Here is a 23,209-nt window from a genome sequence, read left to right on the forward strand (position 1 = left end):
TTATTATTATTATTATTAGTAGTAGTAGTAGTAGTAGTAGTAGTAGTAGTAGTAGTAGTAGAAGATAGAGAAATTGGGAGGAAAGAGAGTGTAGATATTAATGAGGAGAGAGAAATGGGAGGAGATAGAGTGTGAATATTAATGAGAGAGAGAAATGAATTGATGGAATAAAATATATAGGTTAGTAGTAGGTTTGAAAATTGAAAAAAATGTGTATAGTGTATTTCCAATAGAAATTTAATAAGAAAAAATGAGATTTTCTGGATAAAATTATGAAACAAACATGATCTCGGTTTTATGAATAGTATAGCACTGGAAATTCGTTTTAGAAATGAAACCAAACATCCCCATAACTTTTCCCCCTACAACATTTTTAACCGTATATATTTGATTTGAGATTGTATAGTATTACTAATTGGGAACATGTGTTTAGATTTGGGTATCTGTGGCCCATAATCGAATGATGTTGGTACTTATATCAGGTGTTGAGTATGCTATAATGTTACGATTTGCGTCTTTTCTGACACTAATTGGTTTAGGACAACAGATAGCGTCTGAGATCATAAAATAATCAATACTAAATGTTGGCCTGCTGCAGTATAATCTAATAATTTGCTTTCACCTCGAAAGTATGTTCTAAGTGTGTATAGGTCGTGACGTGTGACGCGTTCAAATTTTTTTGGCAGACGGGAAATTAGATGGAATGTCGTTTGTTCGTAGAATTAACAAGGCAAAACATTGTTTAAACATGACTAAATACCAATATAATCATACTGTCAATATCAAATGGGACCTAAAAATGTAATATTTACATTTTATATGTAATTATATGCAATGAGTATATCTCTTTTATGGGCTTTTGACAATGCGTATAAGCAAGAGTTGAAAGGAAACCAAAATTTCAACAAGTGATGCAAGTCTATGTCATGGGATTTGGATAATTATTTATGCTTGCTTGATCAAAAAAATCAAATTAAAATAATGGGATTTAATTAAAAAGTCAATGACAATTCTTAAAGCATTGCCTTGGTTTAGGATAAGCTTTAAGTTGCATGTAGCATATCATATGGTAGGGGTGTAAATGAGTCGAGCCCGCTCGACAAAAGCTAAGTTTTACTAAATTGCATGTAACATATCATAGAGTAGGAGTGTAAATGATTTGAGCCGTCTCAACAAAAGCTCGAACTCGAACTCAAAAGTTTCACCCCTATCATAGGGTGGTTATAAAAACTTGTGAATGAAAGATCCAATGTTTATTATTTGTATTTAAGCCATTAATTAAGGAGGTTGAGGTATGGTAATCTCAACAATTATGCACCTTGTAAGGAGATTAAACATTCTTGAAATAATGTGATTCACGTTGTATGTATAAGTCGATTACCGTTGATTTGCCTAAAGTACCGAATACGAAAAGATAATAATGAAAAAGTTACTATGTTTGTTTCAAATTAGCTGCCTTTAAGAGTTATTCAGAAAACTAATTAGATAATAAAGCAGCATATAATATGAAATAATGTATAAATAATAAGAGCACAATTGAAAACGAGTAATTGATTTATTATTGGAACCGACAATTAATTTGAAACGAAATGAGTATTTATTACGTTGTGTACTCAACACAGAACAATATATTAGGGGCACGATGTGGGTTATACTTATAATGTGACATTATTTTCTAATTATATTCATGAAAAAAAGGGTAAATTACAATCACCTCCTGAGGTATGGTCAATTTACAAAAAAACTTCTCCTGCTTGGATAATTACATCTATCCCATCAACTATGTTTTTTTTTCTTACACCTCCACCCCGATAGTGTCAAATTCAACATAACCATCTACATTTCGTGGAATGTGCTCTAGTTTGTACTCGTTTTGTGTAAAAATACAGTTTCTAATGCACCACAATCTGATATATACAAGCCAAAAAACACATATTATAATCATCTTGCATCAAAATGTAGAGTTCGAATGAGATAAAATGGGTACAAAAGTGATAATATTCTATATAATCTCGAATATTTCACTAAATTTGAGGAGTTGAGGAGGTGGTTGTAATTATCCAAACAAGAAGGGGGGGTTTTGTAATTTAACCATACCTCAGGGGTGGTTGTAATTTAACAAAAAAAAATCATATTTTTATGTGAAAGAAGTTGATTTTTTTTCATTTTTTTTCTTTTTTTTTTTGAGATTATTTAATTGATAAAAAAAAAGCATATAGCCATGCTTATTTCTTGACTATTTAGTATTTACAAAGAATAGGGATGGCCAACTCCATAAATATGTTTAAGCTTGAAAAAGAAACTCTTTTATGTGGTTGGTTAGATTACCCATTCCTTCTCCAAAGCCCATCCCTCTTTTCTTGGGCTTTTCATTTATTGTATCACGACTTCTAACAGCGGACTAATAGGGGTAAATTACAGAAATACCCCTGAACTAAGCTAAATAATGAAAAAACGCCTCCATCTATTCGTAGTTATCAAAATTCCCTCGACGTTTGTTTCCATCTTTCACTAACTTCCTTGCAGTGTGATTTTTTTCACGCAATTGTTTTGATTTCAGGGAATATTTCCCACAAAATATCGATCCTACTACAGATGTGACATTTCTTTATGCTAACTCTTAAAGATAAGGGACCTTTATACGTAATTTTTATTGTTCTTGGATAACATCTTCACAAAATTTTAGTACTATTATTACGCATCTGAGGATAATTTTTGTCTAAAAAAAAGTAGCATAAACAAATGTCACGTCTGCTAGGGTAAAATTAGCATTTTTCGAGAAATATTACATGTAATAAAAAAAAAATCTTTGAAAAATCTCACCGTATGGGGTCGGTGTAAGATGTAAACAAAGACACGGGAATCTTGATAATTTCAGGTAGGTGGGGGTGTTTTTAGTAATTCAGCCTAACTTCAGGGAGATTTTCATAATTTACCCTAAAATGTAAAAACAAAATTAACAATTATTATTAAGTTCCCCTCTCTCTCTCCCTCTCTCTCTCTCTCACACACACACACACACACACACACTTATTAGTGGCCTAGTGCACAATTACTCAGATATTACCAATGCTAATTACAATTTAACAGCTTTCACTTACCTGTTAATCATTCGAAACTAACTGATAGTTTCATATTTTTCTGTCTGTAAACCCTTGTCTGAATCCAAACAATCTACTCAACAACAAGATTTCACCAAATTAAATAAATTTCTAAAATCACTTCATAATAATCATAATTATCTAATTTGTTCTACGCTACACCCGATAAACTTCACCAGATTATATCATACCATACACATATATAAATTCATACATATAACACTCAAATCCATGCGTGCATACACGTTTATTACGTTTAAATCAAACCCGACGTATTTCACCAGATATATGATCATCAGTGCTAGCACAAAGTAAATGACAAGTCTCAAATTAAGTAAAGTTGCTAATCAGTCCTTATCATATGTCTTTTCTTCTTATTACCCCCTATTTTTCCCACCTTAAAAGCCAATCAAAATGCTAAAAAAAAAACATTATTCTAATCTCAAATTAATTTAATCACAAATCCATCTCTATATATATATATATATACACAAACCATCTCCAATACCAATATTCACACATCACAAAACAAGAAAAAAAAAAAAAAAAGAGAAAAAAAGAATGAATCCACTACCCTTCTTGATCATTTTGTTCATAACCACAATCCAATCCACATCAGCACAAACCCTAATCAACACAACCTGCAAAACCGCCTCGAACGACGATCCGAACATACCCTACGCCTTCTGCACCACCTCCCTCCTGGCGGCACCCGCCAGCCGCTGCGCCGCCCTACAAGGCCTAGGCTCGATCTCGATCCGGCTCATTCGGTACAACGTGACCGACACGAGGTGCTTCATCAAGCAACTGATCAAGGACAAGAAGTGGGACCCGTACCAAAGGCAGTGTTTGGACGACTGCTTTCAGCTTTTCACCGACGCAATAGATTCCGTCAAACAGGCCATGAGGTACTACAATGCGAAAAAGTTCGACGATGCTAATGTGCAGATAAGCTCGATTATGGACGCTGCTAATACGTGTGAGGACGGGTTTAAGGAGAGGAAGGGTTTGGTTTCGCCTCTGACGAAGCGAAACGTGGATGTTTTTCAGTTATCGGCTGTTGCCCTTTCAGTTATGAAGATCGTTCAGACACGATCGGGGCTAATTTAGTCTTTTCACTTCCTGATTCTTTGATGTCTTTTTTTTTTCTTGCTGTAATTGTTTTTTTTCTTATTTTTCCTTCATGTGAATAGTGTTTTGGGTTTCGGGTTTTCGGGGTTTTTTTATGGCTTTATTTTGTGTAGTATTGTTGTTTTCTTTGGTGGTGTAAGTTTTTATTAGTGTTTTGTTGGATGGGAAGTTTGTTACATTTGGAACTTTAAAATGTTTAAATTAAATTCAATTAATTGATGTTAAAAATAGTAACATAAATTCAATTAGTAGAAGATAGTTTGAAATTTAATCTTGCTGCTTTCATAATGACTGCAATTTCATTGTCTAGTACTTCATTGCTATTAGTGTGACTTGAAGTTCAATACACCCTTTCCTTTGGAAAAAAGTTTTGATGGTTTTTTATGCCCTTAATTATGGCCAACCTCCTAAGTTATGGTCAAATTACGAAAAGCCCCCTCCTATTTGGGTAAGTACAATCACCCCCTCAACTATGCATTATCTTACGAAAATACCCCTCCATAGGTAAATTTAGAGATGTAAAATCGGTAAAACCGAACCAAAATTTTGCTACACCAATATTTTATACCGTTTAGCGAACTGAATATACGATTTTGTTCGGTTAATAACCGAATTACATAAATTTTATGTAAAAATATTTAAAAGGAGGGGTGGCTGTAACTACCCAAACAATAGAGTGTTTTTTTGTAATTTGGCCATGCCTCGGGGGTGGCAGTAATTTGCCCTAAAATAAAATAGAGACATAGGAATATAGATATTACGAAGCATAATTTTCAATCAAAGAAAAAAAGAGGAAATTTTCGAATATCTATGGAAATTATAACTCGGTTAGAAATCTCAATTTTCGAAATGAAAAAAAAAAAAAACAATTGTTCCAAAATCAGAAATTTTTGGATTCAAACCTGCGAAATTTCAAAATTTTATTCGAACTTTCATTCACAACTATAGGGCTTATTAAAGAACTGTGATTACAATCAAGCACACGAAGGATGATATTACTCGAATTGTATAATCACAAACCCCAAACATAAGATAATCACATATTAAATCATCAAGGATAATATAATCCTAACGAATCCAATCAATCTTATCGATCCCATCAACATTCTCAAACAAAGCTTAGGAGTTTGCTTTATCTAAGGTCAAGCCTAAAGAAAACACTAAGGATGATAATTCGTTGCTTAAAGCCTTACATTGATAAATCAACTTGCATTACGGAGATACCTTTTACCGACTCGGGCTTAATTATTTCCGATTCCGAAATGTATTCAAAAAGAGATGAGATCCGAAAAGAAAAAAGAAAATACTAGCCAGCAAAACTTAGCTAGACATGGGGTGGTTGAAGATGTATTCAATTGCAAGAGGGCAAGAGTCGATTTTATCGGCTTCCTTATTGGGAATTTCCAGTTTGAACTCTTCCTCAAGAGCCATCACAATTTCGACTGTGTCTAAGCTATCCAAGCCCAAATCCTTCTGGAAATGCACATCGGGATTCACCTGCAGAAATTTAAAAGCAAAAACGGTGAATTTTTTTAGCTACTAATTCCTAGTAACAGGACATCAGAATAATAAACATTAGATATCGTTATACCAAGTTAGTGTAATCAAATATCATTTACTTTGTCTTCGCACATGATTCTTCATCCGATGAAAAACATGCATCGAAATCGAAAGACAAAAAGAGAAGAATGGTACAATCAGGGAAAAAAAGAAAACTATCACTATACGAAGTTAGTGTAGTATTAAATCGAGGGTTCAATTCCCTTTCGGGTTCGGGTTGTAGGCCATTTAAAAATAAAATAAAAAGGTTTATAACTCCGTCTATATGTTTGATTTGAATTCCAGTTTTTACCTTACTAACAATATTCTAAGATGACATAGTGTATAGATTTACGAAGATATGTCAATAGTTCAGTGATGTGTTGTACGAGATAAAATTCACGATTGCTCATAAGATCAAATGAGAAGCATTTCGAAAAAGAATTAATCTATTCAGTATGGAACTTGGAAAACCGGATATAAAGAACAAAGAGCGGCGAAAACAATGGTAGAGGAGACAACATATCTTAACTACTAGGGTAAATTACGGCCACCGCATGTAAGGTCAAATTACGAAAAAAAAACCCCTCATGTTTGGATAATTACAATCCCCTCAACTATAAATCTTCTTACACGTCCACCCTTATGGTGTCAAATTCAACAACATCTTCTAGATTCCGTGGAATATTCTCTAGTTTGTACTTGTTTTGTGAAACAAAAATACAGTTTTTTGATGAGCCACAATCTGATATTTACAAGCCAAGAGACACATCTTATGATGATCATATTGTTTCAAAATATGGAATTCGAACGGGATAAAACGAGCACAAACTAGAGAATATTTCACATAATCTAGAAGATTCCGCTTAATTTGACGTGTAAGAAGATTCATAGTTGAGGGGATGATTGTAATTACCCAAACACGAAGGGTATTTCCGTAATTTAACCTTACCGCAGGGGATGGCCGTGATTTACCCTAACTTCTATACATTCGGAATACCAGTTTTCAACCCTAAGTTTAATAGCTATGTTTCTCACTAATAGCTTAACAAAACACTTCTTCTTTTTCCTGTGAGACTATATAATATGGAGATTGTGCTAAAAATTAAAATCCCATTACAGAAATTATTCAAGTCTGGATTTTAATTCATCATTTTCTTCAGCCAAAAAATCTACACAAATTAATATTTTAAATTGAAAATTTTCATGTGTCATAAAATTCAACAGTACCATCAATTCAACCATAAAGTAAAAAAAAAAAAAAAATTACATAATTAGAATTTCAACATCAAAGAAAAAAATGGAAGGTAGAAATGAAGGAGCAGACCTTGGAGGGGTCAACTTTGGGGAAGCATTTGATAACTTCGAGAACTCGGTCAACGACTTCCTGCTTGTCGAGATGATCGTCGCCGTGGGATGACATTGATCGGACGGCCGTCATTTGTGATCCATTTATGACTGTAGATCGGGCTGTTGGAACCTGAATGCGGCGGAGTACGGCGGATCTCAACGCCGACGCCATTTTCTTTTTAACTTCGAGATAGGTTTTACTGAGAAATCCTGAATGATTCTCTCTCGCTCTCTCTCTCCACTCTTCTCTCTCTCTCTCTGGATATCGGAGCTTACTGGGCTTTGAGGGTGTTTTTGGTATTTTGCCAAGGGGTAATTACTAATTATATTAGTCAATATAATTATTAATTTATCAATTGTTTTTTATTTATAATAACTTTTCAATTGTTTAATGTCCTGTAATTTAATTATAAATTTTAAACATGAGATAATCTCATATTAATTATGCTAAATTTCACTAGTACGTAAACACTTTTTCAACATAATGTGATAAATGTCGTTTCAGTTTTAATCTTTTGAACTTCAAATATAATTTTGACAATTATTTAGTCTGAATTAGGCAAAAATCAAATCACGAAATTTATAATTCTTCATGTTAGATTTCTAATCCAACTTGAATTACCAGGATTGGATACCTGACGGGAATTTTATCCATGAATCAATGAACTATGTCCACAAATTTGGTAATTAAGCTATCTAAAATTCAAAACGTAGGTCATTCATGCGTAAATTTATCATCCAACACCCAAATTAGCTGATTCGATTTGAATTATAAAAGCTAACACAACGACAATTTCCGCGTTTCGTATTATGCCAAAATCGTACTAAAAAATGGTCAAAATCCAGTTCTAAGTCAAATCAGTATTACTAAAATGCAAACAACATTTAACATTTAACATCACCAATTAATTTTATTTATATTGTAAATTTAGATTTATTTTAATTTTTTTTTTTTTTTTTTTTAAGGGAAAGTATAAATGCATTAATTAGGCATAAACCGCCAAGTTCGAAGGGATAATGGTTCCTTCATTACAAGCAAGAGTAGCGGAAGAAGCAAAAGCGTGTGCTAGCCTATTACCTGATCGCTTAACAAAGTGAAATTCCAAATGAGGAAAAGATTGTATCGAAACATAAATGGCGTCAAGAATTGCCCCATAACTAGTCAGCGATTTGTTGCCTTCGCGGAGATCCCGGATGACTTGAAGACAGTCACCCTCCACAATAACCGAGTTCCATCGTTTTTGGCTAGTTAACTCCACGGCAATCCGAACAGCTTGTGCTTCACCATCGACCGGTCGAGGCTTGCCCAAGAGTTGTCGAGTACACCAGAAAGTACATCGCCCCTCCCAATCTCGCGCCACGATAGAGACCCGATAGAAGTCTTGCCCTTTTGGAAACGCCGCATCGACATTGAGTTTGAGTGTACCATAGGGAGGAGGAACCCAAATGACGCTATGATGCTGAGAAACCTGATGCACAAGTAATACATGATTCGCCTGCGTGTAAGAATGGAGAAACGCCGTACTCCAAGAAAGCATGTCTGTCGGCTCGAAGGCTGTCCCTTCATGCAAGTATTTGTTACGATGGAACCATGCGCACCATGCAGTAACCGTAGCAAGTAGGAGAGTTTCCGCGGAAAGGTGTTTCTTCCACTTCAAAATAAGCTGCCACATCGTGTCTTGATAGTCAAGGTCTGGTAGAAAAAATGGGGCAGCAGTCCACACGAGTATCTAAGCCAAGGATCACCCCATATAGCCGTGTCAGAGCCGTCACCAATACGTCTCCGTAGGCCAGCGAGAAGAAATGGTCTAGCCTTCATAAAACTCTGCCACGTGGCCGACGGCCGAGAACCTGTCGACGCGTGAAGGATGTCACTATCAGGGAAATATCGGGCTTTTAGGATTTTTGTCAAGAGAATAGATGGATTGGTCAAAATACGCCAAACTTGTTTTGCTAATAACGCCATATTGAAGCACCGGTTATCCCTGAACCCCATCCCTCCTTCACTTTTAGGTTTGCACATCTTCTGCCAGGAAATCCATGCCATCTTTCTTTTCGTTCCTGACCCCCACCAGTATCGTCTGATCGCTGCCTCAACATCCTGGGTAATCCCAATTGGCAAAGCAAAGCAACTCATGATATATGATGGTATCGCCTGCAGAACTGATTTTATGAGAGTTTCTTTGCCTGCTTGAGATAAGTGTTTCTCCCCCCATCCGCGTATTTTATCCCAAACTCTTTCTCGTAGACTTGCAAAAATTTCTTTCCTGGTTCGTCCAAGTGTTACTGGCATTCCGAGGTATTTTTCGTGTTGATCTACAATCTGGAAGCCCAGGATGTCATGCGCCATAACTCGAATTTGCATCGGAGTTTGAGGACTGAAGCTCATAGTTGTTTTCTCCAAATTCAACTCTTGACCCGAGGCACTCGCATAACGATCTAGGATAGACTTCAATGTTTGAACGTCTGAAAGAGCAGCCCGACAAAATAGAAGGGTGTCATATGCAAAACAAAGGTTAGAAATAACTGGGGCCGACGGGGCAATTTGGACCCCCTGGAGATTGCCACCCGCCACTGCTCCGTGCACCATCGAAATAAGAACCTCCGCACAACAGATAAATAGGTATGGAGATAGAGGGTCCCCCTGGCGAAGTCCCCGAGCCGGCTTAACAAAACCAAACTGAGCACCATTAAACAAAAAGGAGTAAGAGACAGTGGAAACACATAGCATAATAATCTCAATAAAGTGGGGCCAGAAACCAAGTCGGGCTAGGGTTTTCCTCAGAAAAATCCACTCGATTCGATCGTATGCCTTGCTAATGTCAAGTTTAATGGCCATGTAATTAGAAGTTTTGCTAAGATTAGTCCTAATAAAATGATTCACCTCGTAAGCAACCAACACATTATCAGTAATGAGACGGTTTGGAACGAACGCTGACTGTGTTTGAGAAATAATGATTTAATTTTTATTTGATATATACGAAAAATTCTTAAATCTCATTAACCAGTTCTTCCTATTTTATTAAATCATTTTTATTTTCCCCAAAAATATAAAATTATTTTGTCATCTCCATTCTCAATTCTCTCCATTTACTACTTTGACGCGAATCAAACCTACAAATTCCGTCGTCACCGTTTCCTCCGGCAGAAAAAAACTGCGTTCCGCCGAGATCCCGATCTCTTGTCGGAAAACTGCAACCGATCTGAATCCGAAGATCCGATCCGATCCGATCCGAGTTAGCACTCAGCTGATCCGAGTTCGAGCGATGGCTCCGGTTTCAGCTCTAGCGAAGTACAAATTAGTGTTCCTGGGAGATCAATCCGTCGGAAAAACGAGTATCATCACTCGTTTCATGTACGATAAATTTGACAATACTTATCAGGTGCGCAAATCAATTTTCCGCTGAGTTTATATTTATTTATTTTTTATTTATTATTATTTTTTTTGGATTTTTGTTTTGTTATGCTTGAGGTGTACGGATCTGATCATTAGTGCGTTCGATTAATTTGCAGTTATCTTTTTGTTTGCGATAATTGTTTTTTTCCTCGTTAGCTCACTGTTCAGTGTCCAGCTCAATTTCAAGCTAGGATTGATTTTTATAATTTTGTTTTCGCTAGTGATTTGATGTGAAAGACGATTCGTTGTAGTAATTGATGATCGTAATCGTACATAAGCAGTGATTTGATGTGAAAGGCGATTTGTTGTAATAATTGATGATCGTATTCGTACATTAGCAGTGATTTGATGTGAAAGACGATTTGTTGTAGTAATCGATGATCGTATTCGTACATTAACAATTCCACGCTGCAATAGTAATTTGATTTTTTTTTTTTATTTCTGATGATCGTATGCTTTATTCGTTTTTGTTGTAATCTCTCAAATGAAGTTAGTCAATTTAACTGATTTGAATTTGGAAATGTGAGGAGTTAATCTGCCACTACAGAGTTTTAAAAAAGGTTTTTAGGATTGACTAAATAAATAAAAATAAAATTGCAGGAAAACTAACATTCCGGTTCTTTTGAATTTTGTTTTTCTTTTCAGGCTACAATAGGTATTGATTTCCTCTCGAAGACTATGTATCTTGAAGATCGAACTGTACGGTTGCAGTTATGGTAAGATCTTATTATGTTCTCTCTCATCTCTATTTGTACGTTGTACTATTGCTGAGTTACATTTCCATTGAGACACTTTGCATCTCTGTTTCTAAATGATGATGATAATTTAGTGGAAATAAATTATTGAGATTCCATAGGTAGTCGACAGCATTGGCCATTTATGTGTTTCGTATATCAAGGCATTTTTGCATTCTTTGTTGATTGGTATATGTGTCCGCACCAAATAGATATTCATTCATCTTTTTCGTTGAAGTCATGGTTTCATGACAAAATCACGGCAGAAATGAGATAAGCTTCTTTTACTAGGTTTTATAACCTATATTTACTGAACACTCGTTTATATCGTCCCCTTTGATTTTTATTTTTATTTTTATTTTTTTCTGAAGAAATAATCTTCGTTAACTTGCATGTTCAGGGACACTGCTGGACAAGAAAGATTTAGGAGTCTCATACCAAGCTATATAAGGGACTCCTCTGTTGCAGTCATCGTATTTGATGTTGCAAGTACGGGATTCTCTCTTAATGTTTTTCATTATTACTTAAATATTTTGAGATGACTGTTGTTTGAGTTGTGTCCGATATGTATTATATAACATAACCTAATTAGTTGGCATTTATGATACTTAACTGACTATTAGGCAGACAGACCTTTCTCAATACTTCAAAATGGATCGAGGAGGTTCGTACCGAGAGAGGAAGTGATGTTATTATTGTGCTAGTTGGCAACAAAACTGACTTGGTTGATAAGAGGTAAAGCTGTTCTCGATTTTTGTCTCTTATCAGTGTTTTTCACTTACTAAAAGATGAAAACTCTTATTTGCACTTGATTTTATTATATATATATAATCTTTTTAGTATCGACTGATGTTTCAGTTCCTAACATACGGTTGTGTAATGGAGCAGAAGAGAACTATTTGACAGACTTACTGGTTATAATAGCATAACAATCTTGTTAAGAACTGATTTTTTACTTAATGAATGTACCTCAAATTTTTCCGTGAAGGATGAATATTGTCAAAATAACCTCCAAGAAAACCGAGTTAATTCATAACCATTTGAAAGTGGTTATAACTTATAAGTGTAATTCATCACCTCTTACTCAGCCTGGTTATACACTGTTATTTTATACATCAGTAATCAGTTGTTATTCCTTTTTACCCTAGCAAAATCATTGTGAAACCTAGGAATATATATATATATATATATATATATATATATATATATATATATATATATATATATATATATATATATATATATATATATATATATATATATATATATATATATATATATATGACTCGAAATTTGATATTCATTATTCATTTGTGAGATAAGTATTTTGGTCACATGCACTGAACATCACGTTATATCCAGGCAAGTTTCAATAGAGGAAGGAGAGGCCAAAGCACGTGACCTCAATGTCATGTTTATCGAAACAAGTGCGAAAGCCGGCTTCAATATAAAGGTAACAAACTGCAACTAACTCTATTTTGTTCTTCTCATATTCAATTTGTTATAATTTGTTCTTCCCAATCTGTATCATCCTTCAATTTTATATTGTTGTGTCACTTCTTCCGGTCTTTCACTCCAGTTATTAATGCTATTAGTCTAAGCTAGGGGTGAAAATTGGAGCATAAAAAATTCGAATTCCGTTGATCTCGATCTGATTTTTTTGGATTTTGGAACAATATTTTTCATTCAAAATCAGAAAATTCCGAATTTTCTGATTTTCATTCAAAATTCCGACTACAGGAACAAAATTCCGATTTCCGGTCAGATTTTAATTTTCAAAAGTATTTCTGAATATTCCGACTTTTTTTTCAAGATCTTACACTTATAATATCAATATTATTATATATTTTGTACTATAGGTGACCGAAAAAATGGAATTTCCGAATTCAGCTGATTCCGATCAGAATTTTTCCTATTTTAGAACAAATTCTTTTCATTCCAATTTTTCCATCCCTAGTCTAAGCCTTCTACTAAACCACCACTAGCACAATCAGTAACGGAGCCAGAAATTTACATTCAACGAGTCCAGATATATACACAACATTTTTTTAGGGAGGGCAAACAATACTACATACTCTACCCCGGAAAATAATAAATCCGGAAATAAAATAATATTTTTCTTGGCGCTTCAATAGTGAACTCTTTCTCGTTATTACAGGCACTATTCCGGAAAATTGCAGCAGCACTACCCGGAATGGAAACACTATCATCAGCAAAGCAAGAGGATATGGTCGATGTTAACCTCAAATCGAGCAACACAAACGCATCTCAATCTCAACAGCAGTCCGGAGGCTGTGCCTGCTAATAATTAAAAAAAAACACCAACTTCTTTATTTGCGTTTATATCGAATTATTTTTCTATTAATGCATCTGTAAATTTCTTCACTGCCCTTTTGATAATAGAGTCGAATTTTGGTCGTGATTGTCGGATTAATTCTAAGCCGGATATATATATATATATATATATATATATATATTAGATTGTCGTTACAGTTCGTTGTATTATGTATCATTTGGTGAGCACTTGTTATTCGGGAGTTTATTTTCCACCTTTTTATTTTATTAGTGGTGTTATATTTGAATGCGAGGATTATTAATTTATTACACTGTTAGTGAGATTTATTTGTGTTTCGGTTTTGGTTTAGAGTGTAGTTAGGGTTATAACGGTTTTTTTGTTCTTTTCTTTCTTATCCGAAATGTGAATGATTATTTAACGAGAAAATTATAGTTTTCGCCCCTCAAGTTTGTACCGAAACAAATTTGGTCCCCATGTTCAGAAAAAAAGGCATTGGATTAACAATTTAATATGTTTTGTCATTTCTGTCAATTTAACGGTTAGGTCAACTAGTAATAAGGCAACCTTTTTTTCTTTATTTCTTTTATTTTGGGTTAGAAAAAAGTCAAATAAAAAGGTGGAAGGGGGAATAATTCAGTTGTGAGGTCAACTAGGTAATAAGTACCAGCTGATGCGTTGTTTCCTTTATTACTATATATATATTTTTTTAATTACGAAAAAATCTAATTGAAAAGAATTATTCATTCGAATGTAGCTGGTGCTTCAGCTAGCACGTTGTCAGATGGTTTTATAGATGCTAAAGTACAGTAGAATTATATATCACCCAATAAAATTTACCAAATGTTGATATAATAAACACAAATTAACATACTCCTCTTTTTTCTTCTTTCTTCTTTAGATATTCCATGTTGATTTTCTTTTTTTAATTGTCACTCCCATTTTTAGTTTTTCCTTTTTAAATCTTGCAAAATAAAAAAAACGGCGAAATCACTCGGCCCCAGGGTCTCCCATCCCCTGGTCCGACATTTTTTTATGGAGGAAGAATATAAATCATGGTGACTGAACAGTTCATTAGTATAGCGGATCTGGATCTGGTGTTCAGAATGAAGCAACTCTCTTAAAGTTGAACTTCTAAACACCCCAACTGCCCGTACTTGATCATAGGAGTGCGTCGCTCTATCATTCATATACACGTCAATGTATATGTGATTCTTTTTTATTTTCTTTTTATTCGTGAATTATGATAATGATATAACAATATATATTTCACCCAATATAACAATAAACAAAATAGAAGTTTATGTTCAAATTTTAAGTTAAGCCACCAACCACCTACCAAGCTTACTCATATATAATTGAAAATGAATTTATACTCAAAATACCTATTTTGGTTATTATTCTAATTTAGGGGTCAATTTAAATAAATAAGTTATTTGAATAAATTTATTTGGAGTAACATGGAAATTGGGATTAATGATGGTGATTTGACATTCGTTTTCACCAAATTTGCGGGAACAACTAACAATTACTCTTATCTACCAAAACAATCATGGACAATTATAATTTAATATGTTTGACTTATAATTTTAAAATATATTTAATTCAAAATATCATATAATTATTTTCCCAAATATCATGTATTCGTGTTTGGTATAATTTTTATGTTATTTATTTCCTACTGGGATTTATCTGAATATTATTACTACATGGAATTTGCTTTCGCAAATGCTAGAGTTGCTACTTGTCCACTTGTTCTTCTGAAATGTGCATTTGATTGTTTATGTTTTAGGATTTTTTTTTAATATTTTCTTAGAATAATTTCATTTCAATTTGCAGATGCAATTAGAGGAATGGAATTTACTGACTTAGAATATATATAAGGGTAAATTACAACCCTGAGGTATAGTCAATTTACGAAAAAAAGCACATCTTGCTTGGATAGTTGGATAAATATATCTACGTCTTAACTATGATTTTTCTCTTACACATTCACTCTTACGGTGTCAAATTCAACATATATACAAGTCAAAAAACACATATTATGATCATCTTACTTCAAAATGTGAAGTTCAGATGGGATAAAATGTGTACAAAAGTAAGAATATGCCATATAATTTCAAAGATTCTACTAAATTTGAAACCGCAATGGTGGACGTGTAAGAAGATTTATAGTTGAGGGGTGGTTGTAGTTACCCAAACAAGATGGGGGGTTTAGTAATTTGACCATACCTCAAGGGTGGTTGTAATTTACGCTATATATAATCACATCATTGCACCAAAATATCAAATGACAAAATTATATGGTCATGCTAGGGATAACTTAACGGTTGGAGATAGTGAACTTGTGACAATTGACCCAGGTTCAATGTTTCATGGCAACAGTCGATGAGTACAGTTCAATTTGTCCCACATGGTCAAGATTGGATGTCGGGTGAGAAATATATGCTTGAATCAAGAAACAGTGCCCGACTTTGATGTTTTGAGTTATCTATAATTCAAAATGTAAGTCATTCACGTGTGATTTTGTCACTCGATATCCAATCTACCTGATTCAAGTAGGATTACCAAACTAATTCAAATGACTTCAATTTCTGTGTTTTGAATCTTACCAAAATCAAATTATACAAGGTTCGAAATTACGCTGACAGTCAATTTGATATCTGTAAAATTTAAACGTTGTTTAACATTTCAATTTATTATTTATTTATTTGATCTATATTAGAGTTGACATAAATTATTATTATTATTATTATTATTATTATTATTATTATTATTATTAGAGTGTTGAAATTTGACCTAGTGGCGCCGCCAAATTGAAGAGAAGGAAAGAAACAAATTGGTAGATTTTTTTTTAATATTAATCCGTACCTAAATCACATTATTGGCATGTGTGCACATAATTCTTCCCGCCGGAATCTCCGTTTTCCTAATTAATATATTAATTACGATTATTAACAAGTCAAGCTTCTAAGACTTTTCAATTAATAGTACTGATTTATTTATTCATATTATTGTGGCTTTAGAATTTCAAATTAGAATCATTTATTTTTACCAAAATTTGTCATTTATTTATTTATAGAAAGTGTACCTCATGTACTGGTGCTTCCAGGTATTTATTTAATACTGCGTCGAGTAAAATACTAAAATGTATCGAATATATGATTATTATATTTAATTTATTCCTAAATAAAATTGTAGTTGGGAAGGTAGTTGTTTTTGCATTATAGAGCCTAAGTGGTAGATTAGTGGGAGATTAGTGGGGATAATAATAATAATAATAATAATGCAATATTTATTCTTTTCTAGTATTTTATAGCAGTAAAAGTCCTAATAACAACTTAGGAGGAGGTAATTTGTTTCTCAACAGTCAATGTTTTAATATTTTAATGGGTTATTTTTATACTATACTGAGTTGATCTACACACACTAATGTGGGTGTGTGTTTGTGTGTATATGAAATAGTAAAGATCTATTCAGTGTAGCATAGAATCGACCGTTTTAATCTGTCTAAATATTATTATTATTATTATTATTATTATTATTATTATTATTATTATTATTATTATTATTATTATTATTATTATTATTATTATTATTATTATTATTATTATTATTATTATTATTATTATTATTATTATTATTATTATGTGGTGAAATCATAATTAGGTGGTTGATAGTGGATAAATGCAAACTTATAATCTAAACTCTAAAGCGTTACTTTGAAGAAAAGTTGTTAGTTATTAGTTTGTGAACATGGAGGAATGATGAATCAACTATAAAGTGAATAAACTAGTTGTTTTCAACAACCATATTATAGTTTTAAAAATTTATATATAAAAATATTTAAAAAAAAATAGTAGTAATAATAATAATTAAAAATTATTATTATTACTAGATTTTTATGTGTACACTTTACACACTAATCATTCACTCAATCTGATAACTAACTTAAAATATTATTTTAAAAAAGAAATGGAAAATAAAATCGAAAATAAAACAATCAATTGTTTGAATTCAAAGACATTGAATCATAATGAATAATTAGATAGAAGCAAAAGCTTATGACAAATTGAGAAGACTTTAATTTTGAGACTTGTATTAATAATATACGAAAGAGACCACATAGTATCTTACAAGAAATTAAAGCTCCATCCACTACTCTTGAATAAAGAAAATGTTATCCTATGACCAAGTCCTAATTATATATATTTTATATTTCAATTTCACCTATTTATACGAAAAGCCGAAATATCTCGTCTCTAGGGCCCACATTTCCCTGTCCCGACATATTTGATGGAGAATGTAAATCAATGCGACCCAACGACTCATTAGGATATTGAATCTGAGTCTGATGTCTACTAGGAACTAACTGATATTAGAGTTGAAATTCACATACTGCTGCTGTCAGTACTCGATCATAATAACTCTTGTTCCTCGAGTTTGACGATTTTTTTTTATCGAATTGCGCAGATTTTAAATTCATTGAACTTATATATATTGATTGGAGAATAGTTTTAATCATTAAATAAATAGGATGTATGTAAACTGATCAATTTCTTGGACGTGTACTTGGTTTTTAGTTCAACAAACCGGACAAAATAAAAACCCTTCTCAAGTCTTTTTCTCCTTTTATTTTTTATATATTTTTTTAATTTCGAATTAATCATCTACTATTTCAATATTTGATCCTATTAAGTTGTACTTATTGAACATTTATAATTGCGATCGGGTCTAATATTTAACGTTTATTCTCAATTATAAGTCACAAAAAATTTGAGGGGAAAAACAATAACTTAGTTACTAATTTGAGCTTCAAATGTTTTACACACTTATGATTAGGGGTGCAAGTTTGAACGGATATTCCAATTTCTGCCGGTTCCGATCCAAAAAGTTCCGATTTTGGAACAAAATTTTTCATTCCGACTTCCGAAATTTCGATTTCCGAAATTTTCCGATTTTTTTGGATTGAAATTGGAATTACATAAAATAAATTTGGAATTTCCGATTTCCGATCCGATTTGATTTCCGAAATTAACTCCGAAAATTTCCGATTTTTTTACGAAAAATACACCTATAAATAACAAATATTATATAATACTTATTTTTCCGAAAAAAATACCTGTAAGTTTTGTTTTAGGATTTTGACATAATGAATTGTTATAAAAGTTTTATTAGATATTATGTTGTGTTTATTTTTATTTATTTTTTGAACTGAAATTTAGTAGTTATTAGTTTTATTTTATCGACGTGAATGTTTTTATTTTTCGAAAATTATGAACATTTTAGAAAATTTCCGCTAAGTTTTGAAATTTTTAAGCTGAAGTAATTTCCGATTTTTTTCCGAAATTTCGAAATTTTCGGGCCTTTTGGAATTGGAATGAATTTTTAGATTCCGAAAATTTTGGAATTGGAATTGGAATTGATTTTGTACTTCCAATTTTTTTTGGAAATTTTCCGAAAAGGCTAATTCCGATCCGATCCATCCGACTTTCACCCCTGATATCTAAAAATAGAATAAAAAATAGTTCATGATATATTTAAGTTATTTATGGTCGATTTTATCGAAATAAAATTTAAAGATATTGTAATTTTAACATTGTTAAATACAAATAAATTGTCAACGGGTTAGAATTGTGTGTTCCTAATTTCTGATCTTGCTCGATTTTTTTTATTATTTTCATTTTATTTTTCAACTTTAATCTTTTTTTTTTATTAGCTTTATTTATTTAACGAAATAAAGTAAGAAAGCTCATACGTGGTGACATCCTTGGTCCTAGATTTCTTGACCCACATCTCTTTCTTACCGTTGGAAATATTTTTAATTGGGGTATGGTCCCTCTTAGTAGACGGAATTTAAAGTCTGGTCCCCCACGGCCCACGAAAGCCCAATAATAATAAGAGTAAATTACACCTACATCCCTTAAATACACTAAATAACTTTAAGGTCCCTATAGTATTAGTAATTACAATCACACCCCTGAAACATTAGTTAGGGTTTTAACGGATTATTAATTTCAGTCTTTCAGGCAGTGATGGAGACAATATTGACACGACTCTCCTAATATTTCTTAAATACTTGTAATTTTATATAAAATATATAAATGTTCGTCTATGGTAGCATTAACGGGCCCGCGGAAAACAAATATAGTACATATATGTCCCCAAGACATGAAATATTGGCTCCAGTAATTATTTCAGGGATGTGATTGTGATTACCAATACCACAGAGAACTTAAAGTTATTTTAGCATACCTCAGGAGTTCAGGTGCAAAGTTATCCTAATAATAATAATAATAATAATAATAATAATAATAATAATAATAATAATAATAATAATAATAATTGATTTGTAAATATGGAAAAGGAAAACATATAGTGAAACAAAAATCAATATTAAGAGATGATAAGAAGTAAGAACAAACCAGAGTGATATTTATTTATATATAAAAATATGAATATTTAGTTAAAATAAAATATTGGATTAAAAAAAAAAAAGAAGAGTGACACAACCGCCATTGTTGAGTCAGTCTCAAGAATTCAATACACCACTTAACTCTCTCTGCTCCCCCATTACTATGGTGACATAACATCTTCAACAGTCTCCTCTTCCCCTTATTCAATTTCCCACCTCATTTTCTTTTTCCTTTTTCTAACTTATATACTTAGACTCAATAGTCACCATCTTTATTAAGATATATATACATGACATTTCTTCTCTTTTTTTGAATACACTCAAATCGTATATAAATTAATATAATCGAAACTAATAAAATTCTAATAATATAGCGAAATATTCAGTTATTGAACTACTAATTTAATACGTTTTCACCGAGTCGGTTTTCATCGAGTCGGACAGTCGCGGAGCCAGAATTCCAAGTCTAGGGCGCCGGAGGCATTCAACATATATATATAGGGGGCCGTTAATGCTATATTATACACGATTTTTTTTTTTTTTTTTTTTTTTTTATATATATCAATATAAAATGATAGGAATTTGAAAAATGTCGGGGTGCGGGTTCATGGGCCTCCTTGGCCTTATATTGACTGGAGTCGGGATCGTAACAAATTATTATTTAGGCGAATATTAATTTATCGATATTGTATTGTATATTGAAATTCTAGGGAGCCGTTATTGCTATTATTATACAAGGATTTTTTATACCTCTATATACAGTAATATAAATTTGAGAAACGTACGAGGGGCCATGCCCCCCTTGGTTCTATACTGACTGCGCCATTGAAGTTGGAATCGATAGAAATTATTAATTAGACAAAATTTATAGAGGTTCTACTGTATGTATATATGGAATTCAATTTTAATATATTTTTAAATTCTTTTTACTTCTAAATATACATTTGATGTGAAATTTAAAAGAAGAATTATTGTCCACTTGGGGACATTTTTTAGTGTGATGGTGCCACATTTTATTTCACTTTTGATCACATTAAATAGTCAACGCTTTAGGCATCATTACATTTATACATTTTACCCACCTCAACTCACTCACTCATCATTTATGAAAACGCACTAAATCAAATGTGTAACCCTAATGGGGAGCCAAATGCATCACATTCCATCGCAATACATCGAGGGGCTTTTTCGTAACTTCACTGATCGTATTACGAATCAAGAATCCCAACAAACAAAAACATTACATTTTATATTTTTTTTCTTAATAATAATAATTACCTATTTGTAACTAAAAAAAAAAAAAAAGTAAAACGAAAGTGTACATACAAGGAAGAAAAATTGACTGAGCGGGGGTAAAACGGTAATTTCATGGGTGAAAAAATAGGCGCGGGTGAATAATCAATGTGTAGGCGGGTCGTAGTTGTACCTCCCAAAATCGGCGAGTTTACGGGATCTGTTCTTGCAAAACGACGCCGCTGTGGACAAGTGCGGCTTCGCCGGAGCCCTAGATTCTCCGGCCACCGCCATCTCCAGCGGCGCTCCCTTCTGACTCCACTGACGGTTCGGGCTGGCCCTAACCAGGGGGCTCAGACAGAACGCGAACGCCGATATGTTGTTGCTGCTGTGCCCCGCCGCCGCCGCCCTACCTCCGCCGCGCCGCGTCGACGCCGGCGTCATCCGCGGTGTCTGCTTCCACCCTGGGGAGGAATCCGACGAGTATCCGCTTGATCCGCCGTGGCAATGTTCATCGTCGTCCGGGGGGTAGGTTTCCGGCGACATTCCTCTGTCGCGAATCCGGCAAGTCCGCCTTGGCTGCGTTCCGGTAGGGTTTTTGTCGATCGAGAAGTTCCGAATCTTCTTTTTCCGGCCGCCGCGGATAATGGTGGAGAACCACGAAGGATTAGCCGAGCATGAATCGACCGTAACCCTAGGATCGGGAACCGGACCGTGGTTTGAATCCGGCTTATCCGATTTCGATCTGAACAGACCGGAAATCAGAGAAGAGAATCTCCCACCCACACCACCACTACCGGTCGAGCTGCTCTTAATTTCGACCGTGATCGAGCCGGTGGGCCCCACGTGGGGGGTGCTGTAGAACCGCCCCTGGATCTGCCACGTGGCGGCGGCGGTGTCCGACTTCCGGCGAGAAATATACGGCGACACGGACCTAGGGAACGGAAGTGACCGCGGCTTCTGCGCGTCGGATTTGAGGCATTCATGGTGGGCCTGCTTCAGGACCTGGGCGGCGATGATGGCGGAGAGGCGCTCCCGGAGGCAGGAGGCGCAGACGCCGACTCTGTTACTCAGATCGGCCGGGTGTCTCTTGCACTTCATTTACTCCGACCGAATTTCAGAATCGTGTATATATATGCGCACCCTCTGTAACTGTGCTGTATATATTCACCGATTGTGTGTGTTTTTGTTGGAGAATTTTGATTCTGGCATTACTCTGGTAGGGGGCGGTTTTTTCACATTCAGTGCGTGTTTGTGTGTGTGTGAGAGAGAGAGAGAGAGAGATTTGATTTGGGTTATTTACAGTTCTAGAGAGAGAAAGAAGAGAGAGAAGAAGAAAGCACAGAAGGAGAAGAAAAATGGGGTATGAGCTTTTAAGAAGGAAGGAGAGTACTGTATATAAGTGTACGACATTCTTGTGAGGGAAACTCTGTTCCCCCAAAGACTTTTAATATATATATACAATAATTTATTTATTTATATATTTATTTAATATAAAATTTAACCAGAAAATTAATATATATTCGGGCCTCATTTGTTTGCTAAAATAAGATTAAATAATATAATATCAATTGTATAATTGGAGCTCGAAAAATCCAATAAAAAAAAATACGCCTAAAAGGCAAGATAAGCAATGATAACATAATATTTGCGGGTCGATTCGATAAATTATTGAAGGATACCAAAATAACCATCGATTATTTAATTAATCATGACTAGTCTCCCCAACCAAACGATGCCTTAAAATATTAATTATGGTATTATGATGTAGGTGGATGCGTGGAGCAATCCAATGCATGTAAAGGTTACCTAATACATCATGGACTCGATTACATATGAACTGCATTTGATTAACCTCTAATTAATTGGTTTAATTAGAAAGATAATCGGTTTTATACATTATATCTTGTATTCAATTTGTTAGGATCATATGTGATTTGCTTATATAATTACTTATTTATCAAGATATTGTTTTAAAGTTTTTTTTAGTGAACGAACACATAGCCAATTATATAT

The 23,209-nt window shown here is 33.7% G+C and overlaps 5 protein-coding genes across 5 annotated transcripts; 2 read left to right on the forward strand and 3 right to left on the reverse strand.

Annotated features, from left to right (window-relative positions):
- Window positions 1-3,543: 3,543 nt before the first annotated feature.
- On the forward strand, window positions 3,544-4,472 carry LOC105952385 (putative invertase inhibitor). Its single transcript, XM_012975927.2, has one exon. It carries the CDS (start codon window positions 3,663-3,665, stop codon window positions 4,209-4,211), a length of 549 nt encoding a protein of 182 aa, XP_012831381.1. The 5' UTR covers window positions 3,544-3,662; the 3' UTR covers window positions 4,212-4,472.
- An 803-nt stretch (window positions 4,473-5,275) lies between these two features.
- Window positions 5,276-7,429, reverse strand: MTACP-1 (mitochondrial acyl carrier protein 1). Its single transcript, XM_012989987.2, has 2 exons — window positions 7,099-7,429; window positions 5,276-5,729 (listed from the first exon to the last, which is right to left on the reverse strand). Exons 1-2 carry the CDS (start codon window positions 7,291-7,293, stop codon window positions 5,553-5,555), a joined length of 372 nt encoding a protein of 123 aa, XP_012845441.2. The 5' UTR covers window positions 7,294-7,429; the 3' UTR covers window positions 5,276-5,552.
- Window positions 7,430-8,107: 678 nt separating this feature from the next.
- LOC148765272 (uncharacterized) lies at window positions 8,108-9,960 on the reverse strand. The gene is made up of 2 exons (XM_088812728.1): window positions 8,935-9,960; window positions 8,108-8,851 (listed from the first exon to the last, which is right to left on the reverse strand). Exons 1-2 carry the CDS (start codon window positions 9,958-9,960, stop codon window positions 8,108-8,110), a joined length of 1,770 nt encoding a protein of 589 aa, XP_088668854.1.
- A 133-nt stretch (window positions 9,961-10,093) lies between these two features.
- LOC105952447 (ras-related protein RABH1b) lies at window positions 10,094-13,877 on the forward strand. The gene is made up of 6 exons (XM_088813589.1): window positions 10,094-10,504; window positions 11,164-11,234; window positions 11,653-11,741; window positions 11,876-11,987; window positions 12,615-12,705; window positions 13,411-13,877. The coding sequence occupies exons 1-6, from the start codon at window positions 10,388-10,390 to the stop codon at window positions 13,555-13,557; spliced, it is 627 nt and encodes a 208-aa protein (XP_088669715.1). The 5' UTR covers window positions 10,094-10,387; the 3' UTR covers window positions 13,558-13,877.
- Window positions 13,878-21,144: 7,267 nt separating this feature from the next.
- On the reverse strand, window positions 21,145-22,648 carry LOC105952446 (uncharacterized). The gene has a single exon (XM_012975999.2). The coding sequence runs from the start codon at window positions 22,292-22,294 to the stop codon at window positions 21,359-21,361; it is 936 nt and encodes a 311-aa protein (XP_012831453.2). The 5' UTR covers window positions 22,295-22,648; the 3' UTR covers window positions 21,145-21,358.
- Between the last annotated feature and the right edge of the window lie 561 nt (window positions 22,649-23,209).

This window comes from Erythranthe guttata, chromosome 14 (assembly GCF_056151865.1).
Source record: "Erythranthe guttata isolate IM_541 chromosome 14, IM_541, whole genome shotgun sequence".
Taxonomy (NCBI): domain Eukaryota; kingdom Viridiplantae; phylum Streptophyta; class Magnoliopsida; order Lamiales; family Phrymaceae; genus Erythranthe; species Erythranthe guttata.

Coding starts and splice junctions, on each gene's coding strand:
- LOC105952385 (XM_012975927.2), top strand. CDS start 3,663: ATGAATCCACTACCCTTCTTGATCATTTTGTTCATAACCACAATCCAA.
- LOC148765272 (XM_088812728.1), bottom strand. CDS start 9,960: ATGGCCATTAAACTTGACATTAGCAAGGCATACGATCGAATCGAGTGG. Junction 8,852..8,934: donor CGTGGCAGAGTTTTATGAAG/GCTAGACCATTT, acceptor TCCTTGGCTTAG/ATACTCGTGTGGACTGCTGC.
- MTACP-1 (XM_012989987.2), bottom strand. CDS start 7,293: ATGGCGTCGGCGTTGAGATCCGCCGTACTCCGCCGCATTCAGGTTCCA. Junction 5,730..7,098: donor CCAAAGTTGACCCCTCCAAG/GTCTGCTCCTTC, acceptor AAATTTCTGCAG/GTGAATCCCGATGTGCATTT.
- LOC105952447 (XM_088813589.1), top strand. CDS start 10,388: ATGGCTCCGGTTTCAGCTCTAGCGAAGTACAAATTAGTGTTCCTGGGA. Junction 10,505..11,163: donor AATTTGACAATACTTATCAG/GTGCGCAAATCA, acceptor TTTTCTTTTCAG/GCTACAATAGGTATTGATTT. Junction 11,988..12,614: donor ACTGACTTGGTTGATAAGAG/GTAAAGCTGTTC, acceptor CGTTATATCCAG/GCAAGTTTCAATAGAGGAAG.
- LOC105952446 (XM_012975999.2), bottom strand. CDS start 22,294: ATGAAGTGCAAGAGACACCCGGCCGATCTGAGTAACAGAGTCGGCGTC.